The 23,471-nt window shown below is 46.1% G+C and overlaps 1 protein-coding gene and 1 long non-coding RNA gene across 3 annotated transcripts in view; one reads left to right on the forward strand and one right to left on the reverse strand.

The window, feature by feature from the left end:
- Positions 1 to 17,473, reverse strand: part of SPINT1 (serine peptidase inhibitor, Kunitz type 1) — a 28,287-nt gene extending 10,814 nt beyond the window's left edge. Inside the window, 4 exon segments of the mRNA XM_054026452.1 lie at positions 893 to 1,044; positions 16,726 to 17,055; positions 17,058 to 17,203; positions 17,390 to 17,473. Coding sequence (XP_053882427.1) covers positions 893 to 1,044; positions 16,726 to 17,055; positions 17,058 to 17,160 — 585 coding nt within the window. The 5' untranslated portion in view covers positions 17,161 to 17,203; positions 17,390 to 17,473.
- Positions 17,368 to 23,235, forward strand: LOC128836305 (uncharacterized). 2 transcript variants are annotated; one of them, XR_008444758.1, is made up of 5 exons: positions 17,368 to 17,445; positions 20,410 to 20,432; positions 21,973 to 22,121; positions 22,619 to 22,686; positions 23,043 to 23,235. It is a non-coding gene; the product is annotated as an uncharacterized LOC128836305 (long non-coding RNA). The 2 variants fall into 2 exon arrangements; XR_008444757.1 differs by having other exon boundaries at positions 17,394 to 17,445; positions 20,407 to 20,432.
- The last annotated feature ends 236 nt before the right edge of the window (positions 23,236 to 23,471 follow it).

Raw genomic sequence — 23,471 nt, forward strand, 5'->3', positions numbered from 1 at the left:
CATATGATTCTATGTAGCCTTTCAGGCATGTAAGGATTGCAGGATTCGAACAGGGAGAAGCAACTATCCAAGACAGTGATTAAATCAGAGAACATCCCAATGAGAACAGGAGCAGAACTCTAGGGACAAGCCACAGGGATAAGAGCTAGCCCATTTGCAGAGGAGAAGGCTAGCAATCAGAGCATAGCCGAACCAGAGTATGGGTCAGTTACCTCGCTCAAAGACACGCACTAAGAAGCAAAGATGGTTATAGCAATTTATATACTGTTTTCTCTCTCTTCCCCCTCCCGTAGACCACACAGGGGATGAGAGTCTAGGAGCATTCACTGATTCTTGACTTCCTGTGCTGCAAGAGTTTCCTGATGGAGAGGAGGAAGGTTAGCTCACTAAGCAATGACAGTGCCACTGAGTGACGACAGCAGGGAAGTACACCAGACCCTCGCTAGAATGCGGGATTTGGGATCCATGCGCAATACTGCATTAACACGGGGACTGCGTTATAGCGGGGACCTCGTTAAAATGAATTGCAATTAAAGTAATTACATTTGGGATCCATGGCCGCGACCGCGTTCTATGCGAATTTGCGCTATATAGACGCGCGTTCTAGCGAGGGTCCAGTGTATAAAGTATGGAAGATGCATGGGCGAGAGCGGAAGAGACAGAAAAAGGTAGCATATGATAGGAAACTGTCATTCTAGCCCAGCTTCTTCCCTCAACTCCTCTGCCCTTAACTCACTCTAAAGAGGGGCGAGATAGAGAGCAGACGCTTGGCTGCAACAACATGAAGAGGGAAGGACAAGGTGACCCATAAGATATTGATCACTTGCAAAATATTTGGTGTAGACAGCATGAGCCTCTGGGCAAGCAAAGCAGCACGCATTCCGCTCCCTACCTCCAGCACCGCAGAGGTGTCACCATGCAGAAGTTTCCAATCATAACTGACAATCCCATGGTCATCTGAGCTCTCTGTGCCTCTCAGTAACACTGGCTCCTGAGGCTGCACCTTCATGTCCATCCCAGCACGGGCTTTGGGAGGCTTATCATCTGGAGAAGAAAGGCAACAAAAGGCTTAGGTAAGAAGCAGAAAGACTTGGGTCTTGTCTCAACCAGGAAGAGGGTGGGATTCCCCCAGACTGAATACATGTGGGTTCCAGTCAAATAGGAAGATGTTTCATCATTCTGTGTTTGTAAGCAAATCACTCTGAGACAGCAAAGTGGTGCATGAGGAATGCCGGGTCAGTTTCAAGGGTCTGGAGCAGAATTATTTCTCTTACCTCACCCATCTCCTCCATTATTAAATGTGACTGGTCAGTAATCCATACTGCAGCCAGTCTCTTTGAGCCAACTGCAACTACTTAGAGATTTCACCTGTAGGAAGAAGTATAAGTGACAAGGGAACACCTTGTTCCTACAGCTGTGGACTCCTAACACTCATGAATTTCACATAAACCACACACACACACACACACACACACAATTTAATGTTGGTGTTAGACAAGGAATCAGTTCAACATCTTCTACCAATTAATTCCCTCCAATACCCAATTTAAGGAGACACTTTTGGGGAGGAAGTGGGAGGCAATATAATCCACTTATTCCATGTTTCTATTCAAAACTCATATTGTCTCTGGAGAATATAGCCCCCCCTTGAAAAAAACATCTTGCACAGCATTCAAATGCCATCCCATGGACCACACCCCTCCCTTCGCACCACTAACACAGTCTGGATCAAAAGGTCACTCTGGAAAATATAAAAGGCAAAAGTAAATCCTCACCATGGGAACAGGCCAGTGAAAACAGAATGCAGGCCATAAAACTTCACCCAATAATTTCTGCATCAAGCCCAATAATGTATACTCCAATTCAACCACATCTTTTAAGAAGTCATCCAGTCTTGCTTTATAATCTAGCTATGAAAGCCTTATACTGTGCTATAAATGGTTACTATAGAGGGAGGATCAGAATCCAACAAATCTCCAAACTATTCCAATGGTTAATTACCTTCACTATTAAAAACTTACACCTTATTTTCAATTTGAGTTTTTCTAGATTCAAGTTCCAGACATTAGATCTTGCTGTGCCTTTTGCCTACTAGATTAAATAGCCCTCTGGCATTAGGCATCTTCTTCCTGAGTAAATTCTTCTAAGCCATGATCAACTCACCTCTTGGCCCTCTCTTCAATAAACTGAATAGACTCAATCTCCTTAAGTCTCTCATTGTGAGATGCATTTTCCAGACCACAATTCTTTGCAGCTCTTGTCTGAACTGCCTCCTATTTTTCCCCTCCCCAAATCCTTTAGAGTATTGACACAAAAACTGGACAAAGTATTCTAGTAGCTTTGTGAGACCCTACTACTACTCTATATCACCTCCCCACTAAACAATCCTGTTGATGCAGCAAGCATCACATGAACCCTTTAGCCACAGAATTACAGTGGATACTCAAGTTCTTTCCATGGCCACTGCTTGCCAAACCTCACATCCTGTAATTATGGCTTACATTCTCTGTTCCTTGATGTAAGACCTTGCATTTGGCTGTATTAAAATGTTTGATAGAAAACTGGGCACAAAAGCCATTCAGAGCACTCTGTAGAAGTGACACATCCCTGTAATCAAATGTACTACTCCAGTCTTTGTCTCGCTTGCAATCGTCATCAGCAATGATTTTACATTTTATTCCACAGAATTTTTGATCAAAATCATTCATAAAAATGTAGGGCTGGAAGGCACCTCAAGAGGTCAGCTAGTGCCATCCCTCTATGCTGAAGCAGGACCAAGTGTACCTTGGGCACCCCATCTGACAGGTGTTTTTAAAAAGCCCCAAAGATGGGGATTCAAAACAGTTTATGCAAAGCCTCCCTTGGAAGCTTATTCCACTACTTAACTATCCTTATAGTTAGAATGTTTTTCTTAATGTCTAACTTAAATCTCCCTTGCTGCAGATTAAGCCAACTACTTTTTGTCCTACCTTCAGTGGACATGGAGAACAACTGATCTCCATCCTCTTTATTACAGCCCGTAACATATTTGAAGACTTATCAAGTCCCCTCTCAATCTTCTTTTCTCAAGACTAAACATGCCCAATTTTTAACCTTTCCTCATAGATCATGTTTTCTAAACCTTTCGTCATTTTTGTTGCTCTCCTTTAGACTCTCCAATTTGTCCACATCTTTCTGAAAGTGACACACCCAAAACTGGACACAGTACTCCAGCTGAGGCCTCAACAATGCCAAGGACAGAGGAACAACTACCTCCCTTGTATTACATAGGACATTCTCATTAATACTCCCCAAAATATTAGCCTTTTTCACAACTGCATCATCTTGTCTGCATCATCTTGTTGGCTTATATTCAATTTGTGATTCACTATAACCCGTAAATCCTTTTCAGCATTACTACCACCTACTCAGTTATTCCCCATTTTGTAGCTGTGCATTTGATTTTTCCTTCCTAAGTATACTACGTTGTGCTTGTCTTTACTGAATTTCATCTTGCTGATCTCAGACCAATTCTCCAATTTGGCAGGGTCCTTTTGAATTCTAATCCTTTCCTCCAAAGTGCTTGCGAACCCTCCCAGCTTAGTGTCATCCACAAATTTTATAAGCATATTCTGCCCTCCATTATCCAAGTCATTAATGAAACTATTGACTAGTACCAGACTTGGGATAGACCTCGGGTGGACCCCACTAGATACCCGCTCCTAGTATGACAGTGAACCACTGGTAAGTACCCTTTTAGTCCAGTCTTTCAACCAGTTGTAAACCCAGTGCCCCCTTGGACGAATTAGCGCAACTCCTGAGCGCTCAGCGGGCGGCTGTTGAGGGGTCGTGGCGCATGCCTCTCCCGCTGCTGCCAGCCATCATCTCCCCCTCGCGCTCCTCCTGTGTCTGGGCTCAAGCGGTAGTGTGTGCCCTGTGGCAAACCGCGGTCTGTCGCCCCATCTCCAGCACCCAAGAGTTCGAGGAACGTATCCCTGTCTCCGAGTGCTGCTGCTGGAGAGGAGGGGAGGAGAACGAGACTGCCCCTCTCAGGGCCCTGTGGCCTGTTGGAACTCCTGTGCTGCCTCCCCGCTAGGGTCCCAAGAAAGCGTATGAAAAAAGTGTCTCTGTTAGGCAACTGTATGCATGCATGCATTGTATGTGTAAGACTGTCTTTGTGTAAAGAGGGGCATGTATTGCCACATGTACGTATACCTGTGTGAATGAAATTTTCAGCCTAACTGACTTTTATTCCTTTTGCTGGCTTGCACACAGAAAAATTGATATGAAATGAATACACACGTTTTATGTCAAGTTTTTAAAAGAGAAGGGAACGCTAAAAGAAATGTATTATTTCTTAAAGTGAATGTTGTTGACTAGTAATTGTGAAGAGCCAACGTATCAGACATTTCTCCCCACCTTTGTCTAGCTACATTATAAACTATTTGTTGCAGAATCTCTCTTTTTACGTGAATGTCCAGCACCTACCACCCTGGAGCCTTGATCTTAGTTGAGGCGTCTAGGCACTAAGCAACAATTGTAATACTAAATAATGTGGAAGTATATTTGTTAGTGCATGTTAGATGCATACAAGAGAATACGTGTGTATCTGCATGTAGGTGTGGGAGTCAGTTTCTACACGGGGCCAGCTCCAGGCACCAGCTTGGCAAGCAGGTGCTTGGGGCGGCCACTCCGGAGAGGGCGGCACGTCCAGCTATTCGGCGGCAATTCGGCGGACGGTCCCTCACTCCGGCTTGGAGCGAAGGACCTCCCACCAAATTGCCGCTGCAGATCACAATCGTGGCTTTTTTTTTTTTTTTTTTGGCTGCTTGGCGCAGCCAAAACCCTGGAGCCAGCCCTCTTTATATAGGTATATGGACAGGTGCGCATTTCTCTAGTTGTGCTCTATGGATTTGTATTTGGGTTTCAGGAGTGGGCCATTAATGGACGCATTGCAGCTGTACGGGGTTGCCAGGTGTCCGGTTTTTGACCGGAATGTCCAGGCAAAAAGGGACCCCGGCAGCTCTGATCGACATCACTGACTGGACCATTAAAAGTCCGGTCAGTGGCACAGCGGGGGCCCAGGGCTAAGGCAGGTTCCATGCCTGCCCTAGCTCCGCGTGGCTCCTGGAAGCAGCCACCTGCTCCCTGGCTGCCCGTGCCCCGAGTGCCAGCTAAGCAGCTCCCATTGTCTGGGAATCGCTACCAATGGGAGCTGCGCAGGCAGCGCCTGCAGATGCAAGGGCAGTGCTCAGAGCCTTACTGGCTGCCCATGCATCTAGAGGCTGCAGAGACCTGCCAGCAACTTCCTGGGAACTGCAGTAACACCTCCTGGACCCCTCACCTGAAACCCTCTCCCACACCCCAAATCCCCTATCCCAGCCCTGAGTCCCCTCCTGCACCCCAAACCTCTCATCCCCCACCCCAGAGCCCTCACCCCCAGCTGGAGCCCACCCCCCCACACTCCAAACTCCTTGGCCCCAGCTCAGAGACCCCCTCCTGCCCCCCAAACCCTTCATCCTTGGCCCCACCCCAGATCCTGCACCCCCAGCCAGAGCCCTCACCCCCTCTCAAACCCCTGCCCCAGCCCGGTGAAAGTGATGGAGGGTGGGGGAGAGCGAGCAATGGAGGGAGGGGGGATGGAATGAGCAGGGATGGGGTCTTGGGGAAGGGGCGGGGTAGGGGTGTTCAGTTTTGTGTGATTAGAAAGTTGGCAACCCTAAGGTCATCAGGAGGTGACATATCTCCAAAATGTTCCCTTCAGGCAGAACACAATAAAGACCTAGCTTCCTGCCTGGCCATTTGTGTATCAGATGCCTCATTATGTATTTGCATACGGAGCCACAGGCAAAAGGAGAGGAAATCTACAGCACTAAAACAGTTTATCACTACAGACAAAGGATTGTTCTGGTCTATCAAGAGTGCAAAGCGACACACTGGGTCCTTCACCAAGGAGTAGGGTGGCCAACTTTCTAATTTGTGAAAAACGGATACTAAGCGCTGGAACCTCCCCCACTCCGTCCTGCCTCTCCCCCCCAGGCCCTCTCCCAGCTCTGCCTCTCCCCCTCCCCGCCCATCACTCACTGCTCTCTCCACCTGCCTCCCTCCGACAGCTGAGCAGGGCTCTAGGGGTGGAGGGGTGACCAGGGCAGAACATTCAAAGGGAGAGCCAAGTTCTAGGGTGTGTGACTGGGGCAGGAAGAGCCATGATCCAGAGGTTGGGGGATGGGGCGACTGGGGGTAGCATTCCAGGGGCGAGGCACAAAGGAGGCTGAGAGAGGGGCCCGGGCAGTGAACCCAGCCGCCAGCCCCACTTCTCAAACATCATGTGCTTCAGGATCCCTCTCCCTGGGGGCTCGCCGCTGGTACCTCTCTCCGCTGGACAGGGCCAGTGCAAGGATATTTCACACCCTAGGCGAAACTTCCACCTTGCGCCCTCCCTCTGGCCCAGGGAGCCAGGGCCGCCCTAGCTATTTTGGTGCCCTACGCAGCCCCCCCTGGGCCTCCACGGGAGGGCTGTGTGGGGCCCAGCCTCAGGCCTCCATGGGAGGGAGGCTGGCCACTTCCTGCGGGAAGTGGAGTGACCCAGCCCCAGCCTGCTCCCCTCCCCTGGCTCCCAGCCACGCTGCCGGCGAGTGTGGGGGGGTGGTTCCCTTCTCCCACCTCCCCCAAGCCTGGGAGCCAGGGGAGCGAACCAGGCTGGGGCCGGGTTGCTCCACTTACCATACAAGGTCGGGCCTGGCTGCAATCTTCAGGGGAGTGGGGGCGGGGCGGGGGTCATGGGGAAGAGCTGGGGAGCCCCCTCCGCGGCAGTTCCCCTATGGCAGCTCCCAGCCCTGTGGCTCCCCCCCCCCCCGAGGCAGCTCCCTGCTCCCCCTCTGCCTGGGCAGCCCCCCCGAGGCAGCTCCCCACCCCAGCTCACCTCCGCTTCGCCTTCTCCCCTGAGCACGCCGGCGCAGCTCCACTTCTCCCGCCTCCCAGGCTTGCGGCACCAATCAGCTGTTTGGCACGGCAAGCCTGGGAGGGGAGGAGAATTAGAGCGGGGGCTGCTGCTCAGGGGACAAGGCGGAGCGGAGGTGAGCTGGGATGGGGAGCGGTTCCCCTGCATGCCCCTCCCCCCGTTACTTGCTGCAGGCAGCCCTCCCCGCACTCCCCTGCCCCAGCTCACTTCCACTCCACAGCCTCCCCTGAGTGTGCCTTTTTGGTGCCCCCAACCACTTGGCACCATAGGTGGCCGCCTAGTTCGCCTAGTGGTTGCACTGGCACTGCCGCTGGAGCCAGGCAGTTCCTGAGAGCTCCTCCAGTTCCAGCAGCAGCTGCTCTTCCCACTCTCCCAACGGTAGAGCAGAAGCTGACTGCGGATGGTTACTCAGGTAACCAGACTTTTGATGTCTGGTCAGTAGTACTATCAGGTCCCCTTTTCGATCAGACTTTCCGGTCAAAAACAAGACACCTGGCAACCTGACCACAGAGGCAAGATGACAGCGTGCTTGTCTCATGAAAGAAGGGACATAGCCAGCCTGGCTGTAAAGTGCTGCAAGCATTTTGAGTGAGCAATATTTGGTTTGTTATACTTGATTTCACTGTAAACATATCCAAGTGCTGTGTGTTCAGCAGAGCGGTGCTCTGAAGTGGAACTGGTAAGCTGGGGTGTACTGTGTCTTTGGAAGCAGTGAATCTGGGAATGCTGGGAGGGTCCAGTGGACAAGGGACTGAATGTGCTAATCGCTAACCTGTCAAGTGACAGCAGAGCCTGTGAGGCCTAGAGGGGAGTGCTCGTATTGCCTGTGGAGGTGGGGGGCTGACCCACAGCAGACACAGACAAGGCTTCCTCACGCTAAGGGCAGGTGATACCAAGGTGCCACACAAGGCTGGGTATCCCTGGGAAGTGTCTCACCCAGGTTGTAGCAATTTCACCTAGACTACATTTCCCTAGTTTGCTTATGAGAGCATCATGTGGGACTGCATCAAAAGCCTTCCTTTAAAAAAAAAAAAAAAAAAATCAAGATATAGCACATCTACTGTATTGTGTCCAGTTCTGGGTGCCATATTTCAGGAAGGATGTGGACAAACCAGAGAAAATCCAGAGAAGAGCAACAAAAATAATTAAAGGTCTAGAAAATATGACCTGTGAGGGAAGATTGAAAAAAATTGGGTTTGTTTAGTCTGGAGAAGAGAAGACTGAGTGGAGACATGATAACAGTTTTCAAGTACATAAAAGGTTGTTACAAGGAGGAGGGAGAAAAATTGTTCTTCTTAACCTCTGAGGATAGGACAAGAAGCAAATGGGATTAAATTGCAGCAAGGGCGGTTTAGGTTGGACATTAGGAAAAACTTCCTAACTGTCAGAGTGGTTAAGCATTGGAATAAATTGCCTAGGGAGATTGTGGAATCTCCATCATTGGGGATTTTTAAGAGCAAGTTGGACAAACACCGGTCAGGGATGGTCTAGATAATATTTAGTCCTGCCTTGAGTGCAGAGGACTGGATTAGATGACCTCTCGAGGTCCCTTCCAGTTCTATGATTCTACTGCTTCTCCTCTATCCACTAGGCCAATAGCCCTGCCAAAGATGGAAATTAGGTTGGTTTGGCATGATCTGTTCTTGACAATTCCATGTTGGTTATTATTTAGCATCCTATTATCCTCTAGGTGCCTCCAAATTGATTGTACGTTAAATAGTATTGGGCTGAGAACTGGTTCTTGTGGGAACCACTAAAAACACCCCCACTGGTTGATGATTCCCCATTAACAAGTCATATGTAAAAGATATTGGACTCTCAGCTAGACTGAACAAAAGGTAGCCAAGATTAATATATTTGTATCATAAGGCAAAAAGATTTTTGAGTTATTAGCCAGGTTGGGCAGGGATGGTGTCAAAAGCTGGGAATGGGTGACAGGGGATGGATCACTTGATGATTACCTGTTCTGTTCATTCCCAGAGGGAATACTGGGCTAGATGGATCTTTGGCCTGATCCAGTATGGCCATTCTTATGTTCATATTGTGGGAGTGCACCAGAGTCCTTCCGTGCTGGCAGGAGACACAGCCACCTACAGAACTTTACACTGGGCTCTATACCAGAAGATCTGAATCTTTCCAACTGAACATTTATTTATTCTAGCAACTATCATTCCCCCAGAGACATGAAGGCTGTCAAGGAATAGATAATGGTGCATGGAGGTGCACAGCCACTTCAACAGCACAGGTCCCCATGTACAATTAGAACTGGCATTTCATTTGCAAGCTGTACACAAAATAGCAGCACCGCGTACCCCGCACACAGCACTTAAAGCCACTGAATAAGAGGCACGTCACTGCCAGTCCTCCCATGCTCACCATATGAATTGGATACACTTATTTTGAAGACTCTTTCCCACCACCTCCCCTGTCAACATAAAGGTCTGGTTGATACCAAGACACAACTATCAGTAACCATTAGGATAGAATAATAGACTTTAAGGTCAGAAGGGACCATTATGATCATCTAGTCTGACCTCCTGCACAATGCAGGCCACAGAATCTCACCCAGCCACTCCTGTATCAAACCTGTGTCTGAGCCATTGAAGTCCTCAAATCATGGTTTAAAGACTTCAAGGTGCAGAGAATCTTCCAGCAAGTGACCCCTGCCCCACGCTGCAGAGGAAGGCAAAAAAACGCCAGTGCCAGAATGCCGCCCCTAGAAATGTGCCGCCCCAAGCACCAGCTTGTTTTGCGGGTGCCTAGAGCTGGCCCTGTATGTGATGAGTTGTCAGGGTTTGGTTTGTTTGCAGGGCAAGGAAGAAGGATTCATTTTCCCTGCACAGCCATTTGGGCTTCGCATTTGCCAGGGATAGCATGGTTTCCAAGAAATCTAATGTATGCCATTCACATGCCAAATATTTCACTGCTGATCAGTTTATCACTTATATCCATCTCCCCCAGGATTCTGGGTAGAGAGGCAGCACTTTCTCCTCTTTGGGTCACCCTGACTAACAGGTCACTTCAGTTCTAGATTCCATCTCTAGGATTCAGTAAGTTCCCCCATCACCATCCCCATTCAAAAAAAAAAAAAAAAAAAAAAAAAAGAAGAGGCCAATCACTTGCACACAAGCAAAGTCTCTAACAAGGAGAGAAGGAATTTTACCAAACATTCAGAGTCTGGTTTTCAGAGTGCTGAGAATCCTCTTCCTTCCTCCATGGACCTTAGCTGGAATTGTGACTACTCAACATCTTCAGAAAGAACAACAAAAAGAACAGGTTTTTTTATTTATTTAGAGAGAGCCCTTAATGTCAACCCAAGTCATTCAAGTAGGAACCGGCTCTAACTGGCACTCGTACAAGCTGTAACATTCTTCACCTGCAGCTGGGTGAAATTCATTTTCCAGCTAATTTTTACAACCAAATGCTCCTTGGACTGAGACAAACCTCAGCAACAGGAAGTGGCTTTTGGAAGGTAATTTTCCTATGTTAACCCATCAGCAAACAGAACTCCACAAAGTTAAGAGAATTTGATACTTACATCTTCGAAAAGTCTCCATTAAAAAGGAAAACAGCCTGGATTTTTAGTGCTCTTTTGAGTATAGAAAGTTTCAGTAAAATGTACATAAACAAAAACAACAGGGAGTCTGGTGGCACCTTAAAGACTAACAGATATATTTGGGCATAAGCTTTTGTGATAAAATGTTGTCAACTTTCATGATTTTATGAGTCTCGTGATATCTGATGTTCTTCCAAAAGGTCCAGCCTCATGGAGCCATGCAGTTATGTGAGAATCTAAGCTTTCATTAAAATAATAATAAGCCAGTCTCATGATTTCTGAAAGTGTGAGACTGGCAATACGGAGATTATAAAGCAGTATTTAAAGAGATACCTGAAAACGATTTGAAATCTCCACTGATCAGAATTAGGAAGTTTTCCCACTAGAAATTTTAAGAGTCAAAAGCCACCCAAACAAACATGCTGAAAAACAGACTAGCAAGGTAATTTAATACACATAACCAGGCAGGGACCAACACTGAAGTTGTGTACCACTGCTAAACAATCCCCATACAAAGTACACTGCTCTTTCATCACTTCCCCAAGGAAGGTACTCAGAAGCAAATAATTTCCTGAGAGTGTTTATTCAGCCTCCCCCATTAACACAGTAATTCGCTCTTCATAGTAACACGCCAATGTCATGAATGGAAACATTGAGGTTGCCAGGTAGAAGGGAGTTGAATTTCTCTAAGGAAAAAAAATGCTTCTGAAGGAGGTGGGGGAATACAAATCAAACTGGGTGGGAGAGAGAGAAAATGCAATATTTCCTTGTTTGGAAGCAATTTCTTAGGAATCCCTCCTATTGACCATATCAGAGATGAAACAGAGTTATTATAAAAAGCACATAATTTAATAGAGAATGATCCCCACTATAGAAGCATGATAAAGGTTGGTTTAAAAGTTCTGAAGAAAAGTTTCAGAGGGGTAGCCGTGTTAGTCTGAATCTGTAAAAAGCAACAGAGGGTCCTGTGGCACCTTTAAGACCAACAGATCATCAGATGCGTCTGATGAAGTGGGCATTCAACCACAAAAGCTTATGCTCCAATACATCTGTTAGTCTTAAAGGTGCCACAGGACCCTCTGTTGCTTTTTGAAGAAAAGTTATTACCGAATGAGAACCTATTAAGGATTTTTCCATAAGAGTTTTTAAAAGGGTGCTCACTGCAGTTCAAGCCAATCTCATTATAACCATAGGGGCAACCCAACAGGACTCTCAGTGCTTCCGCCTTGTTGAAGTGTTTCTCAAGGGTCACTGCTTTAGAATAAAGCAGCTTGCCACACCGCTCAGGGTTTGTGAGAGGCAAACATTATTTCCTTGAAGCTTAGAGAGGATTCCCAGGGGAAGGTTCTTCTGCTGATCTTTGTTTTTGCTTGTTTCATTAATTTGGGATCAATTTGCTAGCATGGTTTGAGTCTTAAAGCACGCAGGATCTCAGTCAGATTCACTACTCCCAGCATGGTCAGTCAATAGTGACCATGCCAGTGTGCGGAGAGGTCAATCTGTGTACTGCACCTTTAATTATAGAGCAGCCACCCCACCTGATGCAGGGGCTCTTTCAGCTGAAAAAATGCCTTAGGCAACAGGCTTAATGAGCAGTCTGGCTTGTAGAAGCCAGCAGACGCCATTAGGGCAGCATGATGTATCTCACATAGGGTTATTCACTAGAGGTAGGAGAGAAGTCCCTGTTAGATAGGCATAACTGTGCTGTATTTATTACAAAATGGAAGCTAGTCCAGAGCATCTGGGCTGGGTATCAGCTCAGAGAAGTATCCTACAGTTTGGATACATAGATGAACCTTGAATCTGCAAATCTGGGTTGGAAATTTGGTGAGAACAAGCATTTCCAGAGTCCTGCAGGTTAACAGTCATGAGCCACAAACTGGAAGCAAATCAAGTGTAACCAAGTATTTCACAATATTAACAAAAGATTCAGTTCTAGAAATGGGCAAAGGTTCAGGGAAGTTATTTTCCCCTCCCAAACTGGTTTGCCTAGATCCAGAATAAACCTATGTAGTAGTTACTTAAACTTTGCATGCTATTATTGCTAGTAAAACTCACGGTGAGCCCGGCATCAAGAGCCAGAGAGAAACCTTAGAACAAAGTTTGTGCTTGAAATGGCAGAGGAACACATGCTGTGCCTTCAAGGATAATACTATGACCAGAGACTTAGGAGAGCAGTTAGCTTGTGTGTCAGAGGGAGCAGATGATGATTGTTGCCTTGATATGGGACCTACTTAAATCAGAGCATCCCCCTAGCACAGTGAAAACGCTCTTAGATGAGACCCCAAAGTTGTATTTTAGACTCAGTGTTACCAACACTTGCAATTTTATCCTGAGTTTCATGATTTTGGTGTTTTTTCTAAAAGCCCCAGCAGCTGGAATCACAAGTTGGCAGGAGAAACACAGCCTTCATTTTGAAAAGTTTCTCGCCTTCATTATTGCGAGGGGACTAGAAAAACATAACCCAAATGCTTAGTAAAGGCTCAGAATCCAGAAGAAAAAGAGACCCCCAAATATGGTTTTTAAATCTCATGATTTTTACATCAGTCTCCTGATTTTATTAGGGCCTGACTCATGATTTTTAAATGCTTGGGGGTTGGCAATAGTGTGTAGTCTCAAGCAGTGCTGCATTCTGGATCTTTAGCATGATCACTGTAGTACAACTTGTGAAGACTGTATGGGCTGTCTAGTCTCTACTGCAAGACTAAACCGGGAATGTCAGTATTATTTAGGGTTGCCAACTTTCTAATAGCACAAAACTGAACACCCCCACCCCCACCCTCTCCGTGGCCCCGTCCCCACTCACTCCATTCCCCCTCCCACCGTTGCTCGCTCTCCCCAACCCTCACTCAGTTTCACTGGGCTGGGGCAGGGGGTGATGGCTCTGGCTGGGGGTACGGGCTCTGGGGTTGGGCCAGCGATAAGGAGTTTGGGGTGCAGGAGGGTGCTCTGGGCTGGTGCTGAGGGGTTCAGAGGGCAGGAGCAGACTCAGGGCTGGGGCAGAGGGTTGGGTGCGGGAGGAGTGCAGACTCCAGGAGGGGGCTCTGGGCTGGGGTGCAGGCTCTGGGAGGGAGTTATGGTGCAGGAGAGGGCTCAGGGCTGGGGCAGGGGTGCGGGAGAGGGCTCAGGACTGGGGCAGGGGGTCGAGATGCAAGAGGGGTGAGGGCTCTGGAAGGGAGTTAAGGTGCGGGATGGGATTCCAACCTGGGGCAGGGGATTGGGGTGCGGGAGGGAGATCAGGGCATGGTCTCCAGAAGGGCGGCACTTACCTCCAGCAGCTCCGAGTCGGTGGCACAGCTGGGCTAAGGCAGGCTCCCTGCCTGCCCTGGCTCCGTGCAGCTCCCGGAAGCAGCTGGCACATCCCTGTGGCCCCTAGGCTGCTCTGTGCGCTGCCCGTGCCCGTAAGTGCCACCCCCACAGCTCCCATTGGCCGCCCAATGGGAGCTGCGGAGCCAGCACTGAGGGGTGGGGGGTGCAGTACGCAGAGCTTCCCTGAAAAAACAACAAAGAGTCTGGTGGCACCTTAAAGACTAACAGATTTATTTGGGCATAAGCTTTCGTGAGTAAAAACCTCACTTCTTCGGATGCATAGAGCTTCCCTGATTATCCCTGTACCTAGGAGCAGGACATGCCATTCGCTTCCAGGAGCTGCACGGAGCCAGGGAGCCTGCCTTAGCCCCGCTGTGCCGCCAATTGGACTTTTAACAGCCCGGTCAGCGGTGCTGACTGGAGCCAGCAGGGTCTCTTTTCAACCAGGGGTTCCTATCAAAAACCGGACACCCTAACAGTATTATAAGTATACTATGATAGCTTCCCCAAAAAGTCTTAAAGTAAAAATGACTAATTTCTTTTTCAGCACCAGCAAGGTGCAGTCATTGCCTAGAGGCAATCTGCTGTCCTGGAAATACACCCTTGCAAACTTGCTCCTCTCTCCCATACAGCGGAAGTGATGCACTCACCTCTCCTGCTAAAACAAGCCCTTTATTCTATGCTGAATTCCTCTTCCGCTGACCTAGTTATGTCATCATACTGTGGAATATTTTTTGGCTCTGAACCAAAAGTTCTAGAATGTCCAAACAATCCTACTGTAAACTAGGGACAATCTAATATAGTTTGATTGGTCATCCTTTATTTTTCACCCCTCTTGCCAGGCTTGGAATGTCAGTCAGTAATCATCCTGTGTCTCTTCTCAGCAACCCTTCTGTTTCACATAAGGTAAACTACAAAGGTCTTGCTGCAAGTTAAAAACTAGTTTAAGAGGAGGAAAACATGCTTTCCATCCAAGAGTGTCATGAGCATTGTAGTTTAACAAAGTTGTCTCACTAGGATGCTGAGAAAATAGGAATTGCAAACTTCCTGGTTTCTGTGCTATGGTATGCTGTCACAAGTACCGTACAAGAAGGAAATGAAGACAGGGGATGTTGGATGGAATGAGTCTTTTCAACATCCGTGTGGTGTAAATCCAGCATGAGAGAGGAGCTGAACGCCCTATTAAGCAGGTTTTGGGTGGCATTCCCAACAGAACCTTTCAATGATTTTCTCTCCTCTGATTAGTCTCCTTAGTACTTCCTGTTGCAGTGGAGAGATCCCAGAATGCATTGTTCTGTGATTTCTGAACTACCATAGAGTGAGGCTTCTGGCATTGCTTATTTTGGGATAAATTTGTTGAACCAACGAGACTTAAGTGCAGAGGGAAAGAGGATAGAACATAACATTTAAAAGTTAGTTAAGATTAATGTCTGTGCCCCACACCTTGGTTTGTAAGATATTGATTACAGAGTAATGGGTTTAACTCATCTTTGTTTTTGAGAAGGAGGCCCTCGGCCTACAATCAAGGCATAGAAGAGATCCAGCAGAGATGAACAAGAGACATATTACAATGAGAGGAGATACACATCCCAGCAGTGGTGTGAGAGAAGCGGTGAGAGGCAGTAACATTCAAGGCTCAGCATGGGAGGATTACTAGGCGTTGTTTGGGTAGCTACACCCTCTTGAACTTCCTCCTTTGTGTTGTCTTCTATAAATAACAGAACTAATCAATTCCACATTTCCCTGCTCTTGAACTTATGTTTCCAGCACATGGGGTCTTTTTGGTATTCTTGCAACTTCCCATAGAAATCATGGCATCAGAGACCTCTCATCTCACCCAGGAGAGCCTATGATTACCTGCCCATACACCTGCCACACTGGTGTCCTTAGTAGCTGGTACTCTTAATAGAACCATCCCCGCCATCCCACAGCTGTTTTGGGAGGAGAGAAAAAGGATCAGCATATTCAAATAACCTCAGAACAGCCTCTTGTAACTACCAACTTGTTGGATCCAAACCACATAGATTCAAAAAGCCAGTAGTGACCAGAGACCTGATCCAACTACAAAACAGGCTCCAGTACTGCAAGACATTTTGGGGGTGAGAAGGAGAAAAGTTGGTGCCAGACCCATAGCTATATATCTTAATACTTTGCATGTTTACGGTACCTTTCAGCTGGAGACTTCAAAATGCTTTACAAGAGGTCAACTACAGGTGATTTTACTTTCTGAAAGTGCTTCCCATCCAGTGCCCTACACACAGATGCAACCTTTATAAAGTTTTCACTTAAACAGGTATGATCCAAAAATCCAAATAAAAGACTCCCTGAAACCCATTCAAAAAACTCAAGTTCTCACATCCAACCCATTCAAATAACAATTCATTCCTGCCCACAAAAAGCCAAAAGCCTAGCAAACCAAAGGCCTTGCCACCTAAGCGGATCCAGACCTTGGCACACCAAGAGGGGAAATGGATTCCATACCTGAGAACCCCCTCACTGCCTCCAGCCCCTTCACAATTCAGGTATTAGTGAACCACGGCTAAAAACATTACAATATTTAGATTTAATGTGATTTCAAGTTTCTATTCTAAATTCCTTGTGGGAAGGACCACATCTTGCTCTATTTTTGTACTACACCAAGACCATTTTTGGCACTCAGTTAATTATTAAGCCCCTCCAGAGAAGTACTGTATTCATCCCCATCTCCCCTCCTGGGTAAACTGAGGCACGGAGTTTTTAAGACATCCGACTGACGTTGCGGAGTGAAGGAGCGGCAGAACCTTAACTCTCAGACCCTTACTCCAACTATTTGACAACGCAGCCACCTCGTTTACAATGGAAGGGGGAGAGAAGGACCCGGGCGGATTGAAATGAACACACCCAGCCTGAGTTCAATCACAGGCTTATTGTGTCTGCTCACCACCATGTCCTTGGTCCCGCACTTTCACGTAGGCATCGTACACGTCCCTCTTGACGTAGTTGAGAAAGCCCACCTTCCTGGCAAACTTGCAGACAAAAGCTTGCTCGTAGAGGCAGTCCAGGAGGAAGCAGGCTTCGATGCTGTCTTCCCCCTCGTGTGGCTTCTGCTCCACCAGGGCCAGGTTGCAAGAAGGCTCCTTACAGCAAGCCCGCACGCACTCCTTGCCCCGACGAACCGGGGGGGAGGGCAGGAAGGTGGCCCCATTCTGCACCGAGGCATCAGTGTCCAGCACGAACTCAGGCATCCCTGTAGTGAAATGGGCCAGGCAGGTTCGCCAAAGGACGCTCCCTCCTCTCCTCCCTCCTGACCCAGAACAGCAGCCATCAGCAGCTGGATCAGAAGGCCAGCCTGGAGCAGGGCTCTGTCGCTGGCCATCTTAACTCGGGTCTTTTCTCTCCGTTTCCAAGCTCTGATCTTCCTGGTGGGGCGGGAAGAGCGGAGGTGAGAGAAGACAAGTGAAAAGACTGACAAAGTAACCATTATCTGGCTGGCTCTTTAAGACACACTAGGAGGAGAGGGGTCATATTTCAGCCCCCTCCCCGGTTTTCCGTTCCTTGTGGCCCCATTTAACTTATTAACGAAGCATCATGAATATAAAACCTACCTTTCCAAGCGCGGCGGACCCGGATGTTCTGCTCCGACACTAGGTTCCAGGTGCAGGTGTGACGCCTCCGGGTTCTTCTTTGTTGAGTACAGCCCAGTCCTCTGCCTGCTTAGTAGCCGAGATAGGGTCCTCCAGCCCAGGTTCCTACAGCTTTGTCTGACTTTCCCCCCCTTCCTATTGCATGGGTCCCACTTCCCTTTCCCCCGCTCGAGTAGCTACTCTGTGTGCCTCTTCTCTGTTTTTCTCTCCACCACCTGTAGAGTTTCAGGTGAAACTGACTCAGAGCCTAGCAGTGTAGGGTGTTTCCCTTTCCTCTGAGCACATCCACGTTTAACCCCTTCTCCGCCTGCACCTTAGGTGTGCCCTTCAGGAGCAGACAGGCAGGAAGAGACAAAGGAGGAGATCCGGGGGCAGGAAGTGGAACCCAACTCCTTGAGAGGGGAAAAAAAATCAAGTCACTCCCCTCTATACGTGACTAACCAGACAAGAGGGAGGAGAAGGGGAGAGAAGAGGCTGCTAAGATTCTTTCAGGTTTCAGAGTAACAGCCGTGTTAGTCTGTATCCGCAAAAAGAAGAACAGGAGTACTTGTGGCACCTTAGAGACTAACAAATTTATTAGAGCATAAGCTTTCGTGGACTACAGCCCACTTCTTCGGATGCATATAGAATGGAACATGTATTGAGGAGATATATATACACACATACAGAGAGCATAAACAGGTGGGAGTTGTCTTACCAACTCTGGGAGGCCAATTAATTAAGAGAAAAAAACTTTTGAAGTGATAATCAAGCTAGCCGAGTACAGACAGTTTGATAATAAGTGTGAGAGTACTTACAAGGGGAGATAGAGTCAATATTTGTAATGGCTCAGCCATTCCCAGTCCTTATTCAAACCGGAGTTGATTGTGTCTAGTTTGCATATCAATTCTAGCTCACCAGTCTCTCTTTGGAGTCTGTTTTTGAAGTTTTTCTGTTGTAATATAGCCACCCGCAGGTCTGTCACTGAATGACCAGACAGGTTAAAGTGTTCTCCCACTGGTTTTTGAGTATTTTGATTCCTGATGTCAGATTTGTGTCCATTAATTCTTTTGCGTAGAGACTGTCCGGTTTGGCCAATGTACATGGCAGAGGGGCATTGCTGGCACATGATGGCATATATCACATTGGTAGATGTGCAGGTGAACGAGCCCCTGATGGTATGGCTGATGTGATTAGGTCCTATGATGATGTCACTTGAATAGATATGTGGACAGAGTTGGCATCGGGGTTTGTTACAAGGATAGGTTCCTGGGTTAGTGGTTTTGTTCAGTGATGTGTGGTTGCTGTGAGTATTTGCTTTAGGTTGGGGGGTTGTCTGTAAGCGAGGACAGGTCTGTCTCCCAAGATCTGTGAGAGTAAAGGATCATCTTTCAGGATAGGTTGTAGATCTCTGATGATGCGCTGGAGAGGTTTTAGTTGGGGGCTGAAGGTGACAGCTAGTGGTGTTCTGTTATTTTCTTTGTTGAGCCTGTCTTGTAGGAGGTGACTTCTGGGTACTCGTCTGGCTCTGTCAATCTGTTTTTTCACTTCAGCAGGTGGGTATTGTAGTTTTAAGAATGCTTGATAGAGATCTTGTAGGTGCTTGTCTCTATCCGAGGGATTGGAGCAAATGCGGTTATATCTTAGAGCTTGGCTGTAGACAATGGATCGTGTGGTGTGTCCTGGATGGAAGCTGGAGGCATGTAGGTAAGTGTAGCGGTCAGTAGGTTTCCGGTATAGGGTGGTATTGATGTGACCATCGCTTATTAGCACAGTAGTGTCCAGGAAATGAAAACTTCAAAAACAGACTCCAAAGAGAGACTGGTGAGCTAGAATTGATATGCAAACTAGACACAATCAACTCCGGTTTGAATAAGGACTGGGAATGGCTGAGCCATTACAAACATTGACTCTATCTCCCCTTGTAAGTACTCTCACACTTATTATCAAACTGTCTGTACTCGGCTAGCTTGATTATCACTTCAAAAGTTTTTTTTCTCTTAATTAATTGGCCTCTCAGAGTTGGTAAGACAACTCCCACCTGTTTATGCTCTCTGTATGTGTGTATATATATCTCCTCAATACATGTTCCATTCTATATGCATCCGAAGAAGTGGGCTGTAGTCCACGAAAGCTTATGCTCTAATAAATTTGTTAGTCTCTAAGGTGCCATAAGATTCTTTCACTTCTTCAAAGGAGGAGAGATCTGTTGAGCAAAAAGTAACAGACTGCACACTCCCAGTGAGAGACATGCATGGTGAGAAAACTTCCAAGGAGCCTGCTCTACTCTCCTCCTGATTCCTACAGGGGTAGACCACCTTGAGAGTGGGGAGAAGGCAGTAGTGATGCAGTTCTGTTTCCCTCCCCAGGGACCATGATTATCATTTGGGTGTGTGTGTGTTATTTCCATGCCTGCTAGAAGTCTCTATTAGATTGTAAACTCAACTGTCTTTATGTGTATGTTGTACAGCAGTGGTTCTCAACCTTTCCAGACTACTGTACCCCTTTCAAGACTCTGATTTGTCTTGTGTACCCCCACATTTCACCTCAATTAAAAACTACTTGCTTACAAAATCAGACATAAAAATACAAGTGTCACAGCACATTACTGAAAAATTGCTTACTCCCTCAATTTTACCATATAACTATAAAATAAATCAATTGAAATATAAATATTGTACTTACATTTCAGTTTATAGTAAGTATATAGACAAGTCATTGTCTGTATAAAATTTTATTTTGTACTGACTTTGCTAGTGCTTTTTATGTAGCCTGTTGTAAAACTAGGCAAATATCTAGATGAGTTGAGGTATCCCCTGGAAGACCTCTGTATATTCCCAGGGGTACGTGTACTCCTGGTTGAGAACCACTGTTGTACAGTGTCAGCAATTAGTTAGCCATTAGAATATTATTAATAATAATTATTATTATTATTATTATTTTGGTCAGTTCCTATTTTATAAGCAAAATATTGACCAGTTTCTCTCTGTTCCTCCCAGCAGGTGTATTTCAATGGAGTTAAAAGGTATGCATCAGTTTTTCCCCAAATGTCTCTAATAGCTTTCAGGTGTTGTCAGGTATGTATTCACTGCTATCCTTTAAAATACAGTATAGCTCAATCTCAGATACATCTGTAGTGTCTGTTTCCTCTTTGTGCTAGAACCTTAGGGGTGTGAGAACTGCATACTGCAGCTTGACAGATATTATTTGATATATTTCCTCTACTTCTGCTTGTGTTTGTGGATCCAGGCTTAATTCTTCCTCTTCCTACAGGCTGGTAACTGGAGTCTCTGTACAGTGTATTACAGGCTGGGCACCATTGTGTCCTGTAGAACATGCCTAAAACCCCTCACCTGCTGTTAGTCCTCTGACCTTATCTCTGCGTTGTTCATAAGAGCATAAGTATGGCCATACTGGGTCAGACCAATGGGCCATCAAGCTCAGTATCCTATCTTCTGACAGTGGCTAAATCCAGATGGTTCAGAGGGAATGAACAGAACAGGGCAGCTATCAAGGGATCCATCCCCTGTCATCCAGTACCTGCTTCTGGCAGCTGGAGGTTTAGGGACACCCAGAGCTTGGGGTTGCATCTGTGACCATCTTGGCTAACAGCCACTGATGGACCTATCCTCCATGAAGTTATCTAATTCTTTTTTGAACCCAGTTATACTTTTGGCCTTCACAACATTCCCTAGCAACAAGTTACACAGGTTGACTGTGTGTTGTGTGAAGAAGTACTTCCTTCTATTTGTTTTAATCCTGTTGCCTATTAATTTCTTTGGGTGACCCCTAGTTCTTGTGTTATGTGAAAGGGTAAATAACACTTCCCTATTCACTTTTTCCACACCATTCATGGTTTTATAGACATCTATCATATTCCCCCTTAGTCATCTCTTTTCTAAGCTAAACAGTCCCAGTCTTTTTAATCTCCCCTCAAGCTGTTCCATACCACTAATTATTTTTCCCCAAACTGTACTTTTTCCAATTCTAATACATCTTTTTTTGAGATGGAGTGACCAAAAACTGTACACAGTATACAAGATATGTGGGTGTACCATGGATTTATATAATGTCATGATGTTATTTTCTGTCTTATTGTCTATCCTTTTCCTAATCGTTCCTAATATTCTGTTTGCTTTTTTGGCTGCTGATGCAAATTGAGCAGATGTTTTCAGGGAACTATCCATGATGACTCCAAGATCTTTCTTGACTGATAACAGCTAATTTAGACCCCATCATTTAGTATCTATAGTTGGGATTAAGTTTTCCAATACGCATTACATTGCCTCTATCAATAGTGAATTTCATCTGACATTTTGTTGCCCACTCATCCACTACAGTGAGATCCCTTTGTAACTCTCTGCAGTCAGCTTTGGACTTAACTATCTTGAGTAATTTTGTATCATATGCAAATTTTGCCACCTCATTGTTCACCCCCTTTTCTAGATCATTTATGAATATGTTGAACAGCACAGGCCCCAGTACAGCTCCTTGGGGAACCCTGCTATATGCCTCTCTCCATTGTGAAAACTGACCATTTATTCCTACCCTTTGTTTCTTATCAGTTACTGATCCATGAGAGGACCTTCCCTCTTATCCCATGACTGCTTAGTTTGCTTAAGAGCTGTTGGAGTGGGACCTTGTCAAAGGACACTGTATCCACTGGAGCACCCTTGTCCACATGTTGACTCCTTCCAAGAATTCTAATAGATTGGTGAGGCATGATTTCCCTTTATGAAAGCTGTGTTGTCTCTTCCCCAACATATCATGTTCATCTATGTGTCTGATAATTCTATTCTTTACTATAGTTTCAACCAATTTGCCTGGTACTGAAGTTAGGCTTACTGGCCTGTAATGGCCAGGATCGCCTCCAGAGCCTTTATTAAAAATCAACGTTCTCTTTATGAGAACACAGAGCACTTGTAATTAACACATGTTATATTTATGGAAATATTACATAACTCTAAACACAGCCTAGTGCTGACTGCCCCTCCTTCCAAAATGGAGGATGACCTTTGGCCTCTGCTGCTGTACCCACAACCTTACACACTGCAGTTACTCCACACAATCCCTGGGATCTTTTTGTGCTTCAGCTCCCAATGATTGTCACTGTAGAGAGGGCAGATACTGTACCTGTGATCTGCTATTATCAACTTGCGCCATCTTACTGTGAGTCTTGTGCGACTTGTGTTTGTTTGTTTTTCTTATCAGGCTTCCGGTTCCTGGAAGCAAGTGATCATGTGAGAATGTCAGCTTTCATTTATAAAAGAGAGAGGAGAGTAAGTTTATAATCCTTATGATTGCAGATAAAAGCTTGAATATGTGAACTGAGTGAGCCCTAAAGGCTCAAAACCAGAAGGCAAATAATAACCCAATTAAAAAAAAAACTCATGATTTGTAAGCCAAGCTCATGATTTGAAATGCTCCCAGTTGACGATAGTGCTGAATTGTGTCTACAAAAGAAAAGTCCTTTAACCTAACTCCTTTGCCATGCACGGCAGAGATCTGAGCAGCAAGTACAGTCTGTAGCCAAGAATGAATCCATGCTGGGTCAGCAGAACAGGGAGGGAGGAAGAGAGAAAATTGAAATGTACACATCTCCAGACCTGAGAGAAATAATTGTTTCCATCCCTAGGTAGAAAGAATCTTCCGTAGAAACAGCATGAATCTCTACTATTGAAAGTTCAGATCCTGTTCTGATGTAACTCTCTCTTTGATCTCGGACTATTTTTCTTTGGCACTGGATTGAAGAATTTAAAGGAGTTGAAGAGAACCGAACTTATAATTCAGGAGTTATAACATGGGATCTTTCAAATAAAACCAATGATGCACTAAGAGTGAAAGATATTTTCCAGGCTTTCAAGAATTCTTCCAAATTTCAGTGAGAGTTAAAGCTTTTAGCAGTTAGTCTACAAATGGGGATAACCTCTTCCTTTTTCTGCCCCACCCAGCTCAGCTACCATACAATAAGGAAAGTATTTGTATTTCATTATTATTTGAATAATAATGAGCAACAACCTGATCTACTAGGTAGGTTTTAAGACAACAGCTCTCCCAGGAAGAG

This window comes from Malaclemys terrapin, chromosome 4 (genome assembly GCF_027887155.1).
Source record: "Malaclemys terrapin pileata isolate rMalTer1 chromosome 4, rMalTer1.hap1, whole genome shotgun sequence".
Lineage (NCBI taxonomy): Eukaryota > Metazoa > Chordata > Testudines > Emydidae > Malaclemys > Malaclemys terrapin.